The sequence below is a fragment of the Topomyia yanbarensis genome, chromosome 2 (assembly GCF_030247195.1).
Source record: "Topomyia yanbarensis strain Yona2022 chromosome 2, ASM3024719v1, whole genome shotgun sequence".
NCBI lineage: Eukaryota > Metazoa > Arthropoda > Insecta > Diptera > Culicidae > Topomyia > Topomyia yanbarensis.
Genome location: NC_080671.1, coordinates 432,458,246 through 432,473,793, shown reverse-complemented (window position 1 = coordinate 432,473,793; position 15,548 = coordinate 432,458,246). Strand labels below are relative to the sequence as shown.

General features: G+C 35.8%; 1 protein-coding gene across 11 annotated transcripts in view; it reads left to right on the top strand.

Moving 5' to 3' along the window:
• The window catches only part of LOC131685485 (serine-rich adhesin for platelets), a 248,995-nt gene that overhangs the window by 215,221 nt on the left and 18,226 nt on the right, over positions 1 to 15,548 (top strand). For 10 of the 11 annotated variants that reach the window (XM_058969223.1, XM_058969225.1, XM_058969222.1 and 7 more), the window contains one exon: positions 242 to 1,071. In XM_058969223.1, coding sequence (XP_058825206.1) covers positions 243 to 1,071 — 829 coding nt within the window. In that variant the 5' untranslated portion in view covers position 242. Of the gene's footprint in view, positions 1 to 105; positions 129 to 241; positions 1,072 to 15,548 lie in introns of those variants that run through there. The other variant, XM_058969227.1, reaches the window with a different exon arrangement.

Genomic DNA, 15,548 nt, shown 5'->3' with positions numbered 1-15,548 from the left:
ACACTGACTGGAAGAGGATTCTTGTTATTATTAAATCGATTCGATTTTCCGCAGTTTCACTGGTCATCCGAGAAGCGCTACGCTACCCGGCTGGTAGGCAGACTGTCGGGTAACTGGGACTGAAAGCAGTGCGTTTAATTACTTGAAAGCGTTATTTTTTGTCGATGTTTGTCTTGTCACAAATCGCTTTTACACTGTGTTCCATTTTTACTCAATGTTTTCTCTTTCTCAATCGTTTCAGAATGTCCCCAGAGCGGCAGCCTACCCAAGACGATGGTGATGGTGGTGGTGGTGGTACAAGTGGAGGAGGAACAATAATCGGTGGGCACGTTACAGTGGAAACATCCTCACCAGTCCCCAGTCCGGGTTCGGGACAGTTAGACGCGACGTCGTCTGTCGGCTCCAGTATGGTGCTTTCATCGATTCCGCTGGAAGCCAATCAGCTTATCCTACAGCAACATTTGGGGCACCAACAGCCACATCACATTATTGCTACTGGCAACCACGCCAATCAGAGCAACAGTACCAGCAACGGTAGCGCAATCAGTGCTGCCAGCAGTGTCGGCGGCAATCATAGCATCATTATCAATAACAACACTAGCTTTAAGAACCACAACAATATCGTAATAAGTGGAAGCAGTAGCAGCAGCAGTAGTACCATCAACAATCATACCTACACAATTAACCTAAGTGGCAGCCACAATGGCCACGCGGTAATCGCAAACGGCGGCAGTAACGCTATCCCTATCCATAGCTATGCACCCGTTGCTACCACCGCCGCATCCGTGAACAACAGTACGAACCTTTGCGCCAGTAATTATAGTAATAGTCATCACCTAGGGCAACAGCAATTCCATCATCATCATCATCAGCAGCAGCAGCAGCAGCCGCAGCTACATCCTACGTCAAACTCGGGCAGTACACTCATCAGCTCCGTCGGCATAGCAACGGCTCATAGCAACGGTTCGATAGCCACGTCGGCAGCGACGGTGGTGGCGCCAACCCCGCCACCGCCGGAAACATCCAAGCTAGTGGTGCTGCAGCAAGGACACTTGGGAGAGAATTATATAAGTAAGTTTGAAAGATTTTCTGTCGGATTTCTATTAGTTTGTGGTTATGATAAGGCAAGGTGCATATTATGGTAATCTAAGTTGACTCTATTTTGCACCTCTTGGTTTCGAACCAAGCAGAGTACATTTATTTTTCTTTATGCTAAAAATTGAGACATTTCTGCTAAATAAGTATTATATCTATACTGCCCATAATCGCAAGTCAGTCCATGCAGATAGGGAATCCCATAGAACATGGGACTGACTTGCGATTATGGGCATTATAGATGTTTAAGAAACAGTTCACTGATACCTTATTCTGAGAAAGGCTATAGATAATATAGCTTAGCTTAGTAGTTGTTCAAAAAATAGTGCGACCCTCTCACTAATAGGGCCAAAATAGGTTACTACACCCTACTTATTATTCGAAGAATAAGGATTCCACTGAATGAATCACCTAATGCATCCATACTCGACTCGACAGTTCATTTTTGACAGTTTGCTTGTACTGTTTACATAAACAGAAAAATTCTTTGCGATTTGCTTCTGACGAAATAAATCGGCTAAACATTGTAAACAGTCCATGTAAACAGTACAAGCGAACTGTCAAAAATGAACACTCAGTTCATTTGTGACGTCAGCGTAAAGTATTCAATTCTGCTGAGGTGGGTTCATTTCTGAAGTAGTTTTAACCACTCAGTACTAGTTTACGTTCGCTCATTATTCTGATTGTACAAACAGGATGGTGAAAAAAGGGTTCATCGTAATGTCTCTCGATTGTTCGTTCCATGCTCACTGCTGATTGTGTGAGGTTGGACGAAGGAATGTATGAATATCAAATGCAATCACACGGCTGAATGAGTTTTCCTGCCTGCTTCGATTCTTCTAGACCTGTTCTTGGACTTTGAACCGGTCTTTGACTCTTATTAGAATGTTATTGCAGTCTTATTGGATTTTCCTTGGACTCTTCCAATTCTTATTACTGTTCTTGGCTCCACTAGGATAAACATTTTGTTTTGTAGTGTCGTCAGTAACTAACACCAACTTAATGCTAGTTAGATAAGCGCCAAATTAGCGTCAGGTGGACACTAAAATCCAAAAAGTCACATATCTTAAACAACTGATTGGTCCTCTAGGATGATTAATGCACTCTTCCTTGCTCTTACTCCTTAACTTTTCTTGGACTTTTTTCGGGCTCTTTTTGCACTCTCCTTGAACTGTTGTTATGCCGTTTTCGTCTCTTATTTATATTTTATCGATATTTTCTAGAGTTCTTCTTGTAATCTTATTGCATTTTCATGTGTCTCCTTGGACTCTTCTTGGACTTTTCTTGAATTCATTTTGGTTATTTATGGAACTTTCGGGAAGTTTTTCGTTTGTCACTAGTACGTCAGGACCGGCTATTATAAGTGGGATCGAAAAATAAGTAAAATTTGAAAAAATAAGTGAGTGGTTATTTAGAGTGTACATTTGAGAACTGAATTGGACGGCGTAATTTGATTTTATATACAAAGTCGCATCCTCAAATTATGCGCTTTTAACATCAAGAATACGAAAATATATGTATTTTTGTTGGGTACATTAACTACAGTTACCAGTGTTTTGATCTATTGTGGTAAAGAAGTTAAAAAAACAGATTTTTATGGTCAAGATCTAACAATTTCGAAACCACCAACTCCGGACGTTTCGTGTCTTCGAAGAAGTTTTATAACATAAAGTAGCAAAACATAATTTTGATGATACTTCAGATATAGATTACCAGAAATTATATATTTAGAGACTTTTTTTCAGTTGTATAGAATGATATTTGAAACAACTTTGTTGAAGACGTGACAGTTCTATGTATTGAGTGTATCGATATATAAAGTTATATGGGAAAAACAACTCTTTTAAACAAGCTGCTCTAATATTACTCTAAATCTTAACTCCTACACTTGTATGACCTTCTGCAAAGTTATTTAAAACAATAAAATACTCATTTTCATCTTCCATATTTTGATTATTTATGAGCGTCCATATCTTCAACAATGTTGTTTCAAGTATCATTTTGGACAACTTTACTGAAGACACCTCGCAAAAATAAGGCTTAATTCTCAATAATAACTTCTAGGGCGATTTATCAGAAAAATTATTTTTTCAAAGCGGTAGAGACTTAGAGAGGTGGTTAACATGAAGTGTCAGGATAGCCGATGAGACGTTGGACTTATTTGTGACGTTAGGTAGATTACAATAGGGCGATGCACTCTATTTTTTGTTCAACGCTGTACTCGAAGGTGTTTGACGAATATTTGATGTGTAAAGGAAATAGGAATGGAGTACTGTGCTATATTCCTCTCTAAGAAGGAAAAATTGAGTAAACACTAATCTTCCTACCAAAGGTTGATGAAACCGCTCTTTGTACCTGGAGGGCACAAATCCTATCTCAATAAAGTCACGGGTGATCTTCGATCCCGTCTCATCTGATAGCAATACTAGCTTATTTCCGGAATAGATTAGCGCCGGTTTGACGCTAAAGTTAGTGTCGGTTTCTGATGAGACGACGTCGAAACGCACCCGTGACTTTTTTAGGAATGGAGTAATTATTTCGAAAACTCACGTGCTCATTGACTTCGCGGATGACACTAAAATCACTGGAGTCGTTCGCAGAGTAGTGAAAGTAGCATTTTTGCATTGCGAAAGGGAGTCCATGGGAGTCGGACTGAGTTTAAACTCTGTCAAGGGAAATTTCATTATGTCTGACAAAAAACATGTTATTTCCGAAGTGGAAATGAATGCGATTCGAGGTTATTGACACGTGAATATATCTTGTGAATATTGGTAACGTATGATAATGGTGATGGTAGTGCATTTCTAGTAACGCTCAATTAATTAGCTGATGTAGAAAGCTTCATTAGAAATAGGAACATAAAACTTTTCATTTTGATCGGTTTCAAATGATACTAGGAGAAACTTGCTTCCAGGTATTCTCTACGAAGTTCGTGTAACGATAATGCAGCAGGTTAACAACACTGTGTGCCTTCGTCGGTCAGCCAATTCTTTGAGATGTTGAAATATTTCGTTGATATTAAAATAAGTAGCAAAATGAGATCAAAACAAGACTTCAGTTTGTTGCTGCCATCAAAATGCGTTTTCTACTCTCTATACTTTGGATGTTTGATTTTCTCCCGAGAAGTTTGTCGAAATAAAACGTCTAACTCCGGAACGAAATATAGTGCGAATGCTTTGCTTTACTACCCATTCAACCATGACTGCACCCAGTACCTCAAAACCAACAACCAGTGAAAAATAGTGCCGAAACCGGATACATAATCGTGACCTGCAAGAACAAGACGCATACAGACGCATCCGACATCAAGACCACGTGATAGAGAATAGTTCCACAAACCACCAAGCTACAGCAGATGATGCAGCAAAGTTATCCCACCCGCGAAAAAAGACCTGATAGTGCGCACTAGATTCAAATAGTTGGAAATTAACCTTCGGGATGGCACCAGGTTTCGGCGTTTTATGGATGTTTGGCCCAATTGACGTGGTTTGGTTCATTTGACGAGTGGGGATTTTGTGATTTATCTAGTCATCTCCGAATGGGCTCGAGCTTCGCGTGGGGGCTCGGGGTGCGGTGTATCCGTTTTGAAAACACAGGATGATTATTTTTATTGTGGCACCTACGAATTAATATACGGGATCTTAAATGTTTCCATACAAACGCAAATTCCCACTCATACGATCAAACACGTTGACATACAAACGCTTGCGCCTTTCGCGATAAAACAAACCTGATTATTCTTTAACATAATTATGATGATTCTAAAAAGAATCCTTGATCATGGCGTTGGTTTTGATGCGCGATTCGCTGGATATTGTTTCCGAATGCGACTTTGACATGATTGGTGTAGATTGTCAACTGGTTGTAATTTTGTCATGATATAACACATTGCTGATTACAAATTAAACACTGGATCAATCAAACAAACTGTTAGTCGATGATATGAAACGTACAAAAGATATCTTCGACTTTCTAAATTAACGGTTTTGACAAACACAAGATCAATGCATGTACTTCCAAGTGTAATAGCTTGTGGAGAATCAGAGAAAATACGAAGCTTTAGGAATTCATTCATGAAATGAACAAATTTCAAATTTTCCACAGGGTTGAACAATAACCTTCGCTGACATCACATTTTACTCAGCACAAAATTTGCGGCTCGACGCGTGAAATTAGCGAGAGCCAGTCACGAAGGAGCTTCAGTCAGATGTTTTAAAATCGATTTTTTCGCTGTATATGTTACTTTCCATCCATCGAAAATAAAAATGATATTTGAATGGAATAATTTTCAAATTTTTATTCTTCGGGCTGGTTTATTAGCGCTGATAACGGCTATTTTGAATGGTTTAAAAAGTTCCGAGTCGTAAATAGTCTTTTACAATTGGCCCCAGTTACTAGAGTGGAGCTAAGCAGACTAAATACTGAAGTCAGCCCATGGAGGTGGCCGCATCCTAATAAACGTCTTCTCACCCTGTGCTAAAATGCCTGATTTTATCCAATTGGCGCCGCTACTAGCTAACCCATCAAACTCTCGTATTAACCTCCAATGAGCACCATATCAGTAGGCGAAGTAGGTAGGTCAAGCCTGCCCATAATATCTATGACCACAAAACCCAAAATATCAATCGTGTGAGCAAATAAAATATAAGCAACTGCAGGTATATACTTACCAAACCGCCAAATATATTTTATAACATGAAAATTCCATTCGCGTCCATTTTTTTTCTGCAGTTTCCAGACAAAAAAACAAAGCTGCCATATTGGTAAGTTATAAACCAATTATAATCCTACTAAAAGAAGAAAAACCGATTGATGCACTTTCTGTGTAGATCGTTATACCAAATTTCGATGGTCTTGCGGTTTCGGTTAAGGGACAGATTTTGCCGCACATTTTAAGTTGAATTGGTAGATTTCTTCCTGCACTATTTTGTCGAAATTAAATTTTAACGATCTTGTACTAAATTTCAAAATATTCACATCTAGCATAAGAGGCGTAAAATTTTGCTATGATTTTTTTTTAGCGACATTCTAATTGGTTTTCATTATTCACTGTGTGACACGTCTAAATCATGGCTGTATTTGGTTTGCTCATAAACCTTTATCTATAAAAGAACGAACAGCGATTTAGTAGCTAACAATTTTAGACTTAGTGAATTGCTTTAAATGGGGTGATTTGTAATTATTGGTGATCGGAAAGCAAGGAACGTTAGTATGCATTAGAGAATAGTAGGTAAACGACATAAAGGTCGAAGTCAATTTACAGAAAAGCAAGAGGGGAAACACAAGTAACGCGCTCGGATTGACTGCCATTCTCGCATTGATTTACTGTTGTTAATAGGGTTTCTTACATTTACCTTCTGTTGAATTCGACGAAAGTCGCACCGCTTAGCAGTTATTGATTTCAAAGTGGCCTAGATTTCGAAAAGAAAGAAGGTGCCGCATTCAAAAAATATCTTCTGCTGAAATGAGTCATGCCATTCCGAAGCAATTAAAAACAATAAACATGTTTTTTGATCAGCACAATCCAATCATCCGATTTTTTCGAATTTAAAAAAAACCGGTACTTTACCGGTACTGAAGGCTCGTCAAAAAGGGTCGGTACTGCAAACCCTACTGCCGTGTTATCCGAAAAATGTGAACTCTGTTGTTGTTGCTCATTCAAAACTCAAGCAACGAATGATAGAAAACGATCACGCGCACAGTGGGGTCGGGCCGGACAATACCCTCAAGCTTAGTTTTCGATTTTCATTCCTTTTATATTTTTTCCTAAATGTACAATACCTAAAGCTGTATTCGCTAATTTTTTGAGTCAATCGATTGAAAAATATAAGTGCTACATATTTTTTGGAAATCTGCAAGATTTTGAGTGACAAGCAGATTTTGGTTATTCTAATTCAGCTGGCTTTAATAGGTATTACACTGATAATTTAACAACACATATAGGTGTTTCTATTTTAGGAATAATGAGTATTTAAAAAGTTACCGATGAAATCAATATAACTATGTTGTTAACGCGAACTTATTTACATTCACAGTGTCATCTATTTATCGGCAAAAGCGTGTTAAAGTATTTCATCTAGTACAACTGGCGTAGAATCATCGAGTTTTCAAAAATCATAGTATCATCTTGCGCCGTTTTGCGCGGAACGTCGATATTTGGTCGCATGTAAAATTAGTTTTTTCATAGAGACGCATAGGATTGGTTTTGCATTGTTATTCACCGGTGGACAGGCATTGTAATTCTCTCTCACTCACGCAAGAAGAATGTCCAACGTTTCCGAGATAAGATGAGTCGCAAAATTCTCCGTCTCCACAAATAGCGTGAGAATAATTTTTCGGATAAAATTTTTTTAGATTTGTTCCTTTCTTACCGGAGAAGGAAAAAATTATTATTTTATTTTATTAATTTCGTGGAAATCAATAAAAGCGTTAAAATATACACTTAATTTCAAAGTAAAGCGACAAAGAAGTACGATAAACTTGGTTTTTCGTGTTTTGGAATAGCGACCGCAAAGGCAGCGAGTGCAAAAAGGATACCGTGATAAACTCATTCGCTCATTCTTCGGCGGTTTTATTTATCCGGAGAAATAACACGTTGTATTTATCCGGAGAAGTTGTGTGAGTGCCAACATCTTTTCGGGTGAAAATGTGAGTTTTTATTGTCGCAGTAGCAAATGACGCATTTACTGATATGAGCGATAAATGGTTTCTTAACCTGAACGCTGCTTGTAAATTCAGGGCTTGGGGTGATCCGTCAGATTGGACTGAAGATCCACAAACAAATATCAATTGGAACCACCCTGGCTAGATCGTTACTAAGTGCTACTGTAGGAAATCAAAATGTTTCTGTTTACTTACAAAATATCTGTTTGAAAAGTTAATAAAATGAACTTTGGAGAAATTAAAAAAAAACTTAGAGTCACCCTAGGCTGTCTAATTTTCATTTTAGAGGCCTAATTTCATCAAAATCGAGTTCAGCGTACCAAAATTACCTTTAGATGATATTTTCAGTCATTTTAACTACTTTTGAGGTTTTGTCCAGCTTTTGTATGGAGTGGATCCACTGTGACGCATTACATGTACATATAACCCCCCCCCCCCCTTTATTCGATTGGGTCTGTTAGATGCCCCATACCAACGGCTCTGACTGAAATAGGCAGCAAAATTTTGTTCTTTACGTTGTTGTCAAAAAAATTTCTGTGCATAAGTTTTTACTTTGTTTTTTATAGAAACATATTTTACCGACTGATTTTCCGAAACTTAGGGGTTCCAATATTGAAGGGTAGCTCGTGGTGACGCCAGAATGAAGCGAACTCATATACATTAATTAACATGTGGCCACGCAATCTGTTCCAGCATTGGACCCGTGCCCACGCGTGTAACGCCCACGCGATCGAAAGCGTTAACATATAAACGATCGGGCTCATCGCGATACTACAAAACTTGTAACAAATGCGAGCGTGCAATCGCGATCATCTACGCACACTTTCGTCCAGGATCTCGCATATCCCAGGGATAGCGTAAGGGTTTATGCATTGGGTTCGAATCCTATCTATGGTTTTTTCACATAATTGCTTTCGCTTAACTCACCTATGCTATCTGTTTTCCACGTTGGGTACCACCAAAAATCTGTTACGTAACATATTTTTACTGAAGGAAAAAATTCTTTTCAAAGAATGTGTTACGTAATAGGGAAGGGGAGAGGAATAGAGAAATTTGTGAAAGGGGGAGTCACTTTTGAGCAATTTTAGCGTTTCGTAATTTATGGACGGTCTCCAAGCGGGAACATAGAGGCGCTCGTTCTTGCGCGATCATAAAGTCTCCACGCTTCCACATCTAAACCATGCACTCAATATTACAATCAGAACCACGGCCTGCAGAAATTGATCTCAAGCAGTGTTTTAGTGGGTGACATCGAAGCCTTTTTTTCGTGACGGGAAATATTTGTTTCGTCTGCTAATCAATGTTGAATGTTTTTTACTTCTGTCCCGTTGTCACACCCTTGGAAATTTTTTCAACTTTCTTAAAATGTAAAAATATATAGGTAACGTTCAAAAATAGTGGAATTACTGTGGAAAGACACTTCAAAATATTTTGTAGGGTCACTTGCTTTGTAATTATTTTGATGTATGTATAATTATTTCTTAATCATTTTCGGAACAGAAAAATTAATATTCTTTTCATGATATCTGTCACGATATCTCTCTTTTACATTCAATAACGAACACCAAAAAGAACGAGACGCTAAGTGTTCCATCATCGGAACATATTGTGGCCCGCTAAGACTTCTTTTGCATAAATAACTTGAAGATGGAACTAGTCTCAACATTTTAGCCGCTTTCGATGATTACGTATTCATACAACTCTCTGTTGTCCGACCTGTTCAACTGAAGGTTTTGCCATACATTTTTGGTTGACTTTAAGAGGCGCAGACTTCGACCTTCCTTGGTACTGGAAGGCGACAGACAGAGGATCGTTCCGCAAGACACACATCCATAGGTAGATTAGTTTATTGAGCCGACGATTTGCTAGGGAATTCAACCAGCTTCTATCACACAACAATTCGAAGATTTTTTTTTGAATATTTGTTCCTTCACTTACCGTTCGGTATATCTACTTTCGACGCATGGAAACGTAAAAATACAGAAAAACCCAATTTCCACAAATTTCGACCCACGTTCGTTTATATTTGACTATCGCTCATTTCGTGTTAATTCCAGCCACAAATCTGTATATTTTTGAAATCAGTTGACGCTAGGTATTTGGAGGCAATGAAGGAAGTATCTATTCAACAGACTGTATATTAGGATTCCAACAGTTTGTATGGAAGGAAAATAACCAACGTATTTTACAACAAGACACACTTTGAAATCAAAATAGAAGTTTATAAGGTACTAGCTAATACCCATCGCGCGTTGCTGGAGGAAAACGCAATTTGTTCCGAAGCGCCATCTGGCGGGCAAATAATCTCCAACTAATAGCACACAAACACGCCTCATACCAAATACCTACTGTGTGCAAATTTTTACGGAAATCGGTTAAGCCGTTTGGGAGTCTATAAATCATATACATACAAACATTGACTTTTATATATATATATATATATATATATGTATATATATATATATATATATATATATATATATATATATATATATATATATATATATATATATATATATATATATATATATATATATATATATATATATATATATATATATATATATATATATATATATATATATATATATATATATATATATATATATATATATATATATATATATATATATATATATATATATATATATATATATATATATATATATATATATATATATATATATATATATATATATATATATATATATATATACAGGGTGTTTGGTTCATGGTTAAGAATCTCTCGGGGGGTGATAGACTGCTATATTTGGAGAAAAAAATTGTTCTACGCATACCATCAAATCTCAACCGTTACAGAGTTATTGAACTTTTTGTGTAAAAAACTTATTTGTCTTAAAATACCTCTAACTTTAAAAGTATACTTTGTATTTTAAATGTTTTAGTTCCATTCGAAAGGTGAGAAAATTTCGCATTGAGTAATGCCCTCACATGTTCCAGCTAATGAGTTTAAGTAGCATTTACAAAGTAATTTATTGAAAATTAAACAATTTTAAACGATTTTTCGTTCATTTCTTGAAAATCCTAATAGTTAACCTCATCATTTTAATAATTCAGATTGTTAGTCTTGATGAGCTGCTTAATTCGTTCTTTGACATGATACACTTACCTTTTCTTATTTTCATGATTTTGGGTTATTCAACTTGGATATTTTTATCTCATTTTCACTAGTACTAGCTCTAATTGAAAAATTATGGCACTTATTGTACTTTTTTTCTTTTTATTCGAAAGCCAGGAAAATTTTACAGTGAAAAAGGTATTAATACCTTTCAGTTAAGTTAATTTAGTATTGTTTTAAAAGTAAATTAGTTTAAAGTTAGTGCTATTATTAGCATTTTCGTTAATTTTCTTAAAATAGTAAATAATAAACATCACCATTATTATCATGGAAATAATGCATCTCAGCAAGTTCTACAGTTCTTTCTTTGACTCCATTCAATTATCTCTTTTGGTTTCGACGCAAAATCGTTTTTATCACATCGTTTCATATGCAAAAATATCGATTTCGAACCCACTACATTTGTGGCGAGGTCATGCTGTGTTAACTATTAAAGAGCAGCAAAATGAAAAGAGATATAGACAAAGTGTCAAATAAAAAGTTACAGAGAACATTAAGGGGCATCAAATGAACAATAGTAACGATAATTTTGTTGATTAATAATTAGAATAATTACAAAACTCTCCAAAAAACACAAATTTTGAGTTATTTTGTTAGTAAAAAATCATTTAGTACACTTAACTAAAAGATATTTGTACATACACTGATAGGACATTTTCTCAGCTTTCCAATGAAATCTTGTAAATAACGATATAAAGTATATTTTTTAGATTAGAGTCTTTTAAGCACTTGCAAGTCGGTTACAGGAAAAGTATAGTAATGAAATTACAAAGAAATGAGAAGAGATAGAAATATGACGTCCAAGAACAAATTATGAATCGTCCTAAAACCCAAATTTTGGAAAATGGATATTGCTATAATCATACTTCATTATTTCGAGAAAATTAGCAAAAACCTCCTCAAAACACTAACTTTTAACTACTTTACAGCTAAAAGGTAATTAAAACTAATTACTTAAAAGATATGAGAACACTATTCAATAGGAAATTTTCTCACCTTTCGAATTGAACTGAAATATTTAAAATACAAAGTATACTTTTAAAGTTAGAGGTATTTTAAGATAAATAAGTTTTTTACACAAAAAGTTCAATAACTCTGTAATGGTTGAGATTTGATGGTATGTGTAGAACAATTTTTTTCTCCAAATATAGCAGTCTATCACCCCCCGAGAGATTCTTAACCATGAACCAAACACCCTGTATATATATATATATATATATATATATATATATATATATATATATATATATATATATATATATATATATATATATATATATATATATATATATATATATATATATATATATATATATATATATATATATATATATATATATATATATATATATATATATATATATATATATATATATATATATATATATATATATATATATATATATATATATATATTTATATATATTATATATAGATTTAGCGTTACGGGTCAATGATCTGCAAGAAACTAGCCCTACATCCATCAAAACATCGATCGAAGTGGATCGGCGTAAGGCGTTTGTTCAACAGACTTGTCTGCGAGGGAGTCTAAGGTTGATGAAAAAGGGGATCCAATGCATTTTTTTCAAATTCGTTGCAAAATTGATGAATCTGCCCCTAGTATCAGACACTGAGTTCCGTTTAAATTATACACTTTGAACTCTCATCTTCTTTGGATGATAGACAATTCTCTAAATATTCTAAAGATTTCGAAAGAACTGTCGCAGGAATACTCTTTATGACAGTTTTCTCGAATGTTCGCCCAGATAAGCTCAGAATTGTGTTATTCTGACTAAAGTAAGCAAATTACGTTACTGGCGATAAGCTTTTTATGAAGGACTACCGTGTCTACATGCCCGCTAACAACGTTGAGATCGACGGTGTAGTCACCGTCATTCGAGTTTGTTATGCGTGAAGCTACTGAAGCACGAAGTTGACCCCTTGCTCTAACAAGCATAGATTTTAAATGATAATTGCACTGAAGGGGATAAAATGGTGCATCCTTTCAAACTCGTGTCAAGTAACCTTTGGCAGGAGATTCCACATAACCATGCCACGTGTACGAACAGCGTCCGAGAAATATGAAGCATTCTCTTAAAAAGCGATCAGAGTACTCTTTTGTAGAAATATTAAAAAGACACTCACCACGACAAATCATTATGCTCTCTTGGCTGAGGAGTGTTATTCTGATGATCCCCGTTTGGGGATACATTTACTGCTCCCTAGAATTATAGGCAGATGAGATTCCTTACAAAAGCTTAAATTTTTCTCTTGAGAGGTCATCAAATATACCAGCTCGAGCGAGCTCTGACACAAAGCCGAAATAAACAGTTCTTGATCTTAGAAATTTGAGATAAGTTTTCGGCGCTTCCAGGAATATCAATAATCTCATGTGACATTTCAACCAGAGATTCAATTTAGTGCAGAACTTGTTGATGATCGACATGTTTTTGATATTGCGGAACTATTCCCGGCATCGAGTAAGCTTCATTTCTCACGGTACGCCGTAGGTTTTTCTTCTCGATTACAATTGATCTAGCTTACTCCACAATCTTTGCTACAGCTTTAAGGATTGGGGTTGCTTCATTACCCATGACCACAAATCTATCTCATTGTATTTTTATGAAATTGAGTAAACAAGCGATGAATTTTGCAATAATCTCGCTATTTTTTAATTTGAAGTCTTTGCAGTTGAAATTTTCGTGTTGTGCAACTCAGGCACCTTCATTGTTTATTCTTTTATCTACTTTTCTTTTAAGAACAACATTATATATTATGAATAATTCTGGATGCGACTGACAGGGTAATCTTTTGGAACCTTTGGTGGAGACTCAGTTGTGCGCTTCTTTGATGTTTACATTTGCTTTCTGTTTCAGATTTTAGAATAAAAAGTTAGCTTGAGTTATATCAACATTTATCCTCAGTTATTATATAAAGCAGATCAGGATTTCAGCGCCGCCCGAAGGTTGGCGCCCTTGGCGGGGGCCAACCCTGCCAACCGCACGCTACGGCTCTGCTTACACTTTCTATTCTATTCTATTCTATTCTAACCCTTACACAGCCAGTATTGAAAAGCATCCTGGAAAACACTACAGTTATTCTATAGTGTTTTTCTAGTCAATATTAATATATGAAGCATATTTTCATATATCGCAAATTAAAACGGCCAGGCCTACTGTGCAGAGTTGGGTTTAAAGATGATTCAAAGTTAAACGGCAATTAAATTATTCAAATAATGAATAATTCAATTAACGAATCATTTCGAATCTTAAAGGAGGAAGAAACGAGGACAACCGTACCAACCGTTTCTGTTTGAAGGGGATATGATAAATCGTTGGGAGTGACTTTGCTGAGAAGGTTATTGTCACTCCTTTGGTCCTTTGGGATAGGACAGAGGTATTTACACCTTGCCCTGGCTAATAAGCCTAGGATAAAGCGCCTTTACTCGCTCGGAAAACACTGAAGTTATGCTTTAGTGTTTTTCTTGTCAAGATTAATATTTGTAGTATAATAAAATATAATACACATATTAAAACTATGCAGAGTTGAGTTTGAAGATGACTCAAAATTAAACGGTAATTAAATGATCCACTTAATGAATCATTTAACCAACGAGCGAATTTTAGTCATGAATGATGAAGAAACGAGGACAACCGTACCAGCCGTTTCAGTTTAAAGGAATTTAGGAATAGGTTGGGAGTGACGTTGCTAAGAGGGTTAATGTCACTCCTTTGGTCCAGGCTTCTTGAGATGGGACAGAGGTATTTGCACCTTGTCCTGGCTAATCAACCTTGAGCCTGTGCTCACTCTCTAGAATAAAGAAAAAGTATAAAGTGGAAAATTTAACAAATGATATTCAGGAAGATCAAGCTTATTATTTCCACCCAACATATCAGCTCAATACATAATATGAATAATGTGGATGATGTATGTAATATAATATACGCAAATAAAATTCTAAATATAATTTTGTTGGTAATAAATATAATAAGATGTAGTGATAATAATCCGACTGTATCAATCATTTGCGTCACGTTCTCAAGAATTATATGCGAAAAATGACACATGTACCCAGCGCAAAACATACGTTTTAAGTCCAAAATGTGGAATAACCTGTGTTTGAGTGAAACAATAAGATACCCTAGTAACAATTAAGGTTTTATGATAGCCACTCATAAAACTTGGATTGCACTTGTAGCGTGCTATAAAACTAAAATTGTTACTTGGGTAATAACTGGAAGTCTCTCACCCGATAATCGTCATGGCCGATTTTTACAGTAAAGAGAACTCTTGCGCTCTGAGTGAAAGATGTTTCCTCTTCGTGGCACAGTCACAAGCTTCAAAATTTTGCAATTCCTTGTTTCCCGATTTCAAGCTCCATACTGCGATTTCAATAATTAAATCCAAGATCACGTAGCAACACTATCAATACCAATTTATTTTGATATTTTTGCATCACCTCATTTTACAACAGAACCAATATACTTAAAGTGGTGTAATCAACACATGTTTATCAACAGATTTTGCTGTTTTGTAACATTTCACTTAGTAAAAACTAACAAATAAAAAAAAATTAGGAACTTAAATTTTTTAACGGAAGAAAATTATGTGTCAACATTTTTCACGACTTGCTTCGGCCACGGCCTACTCG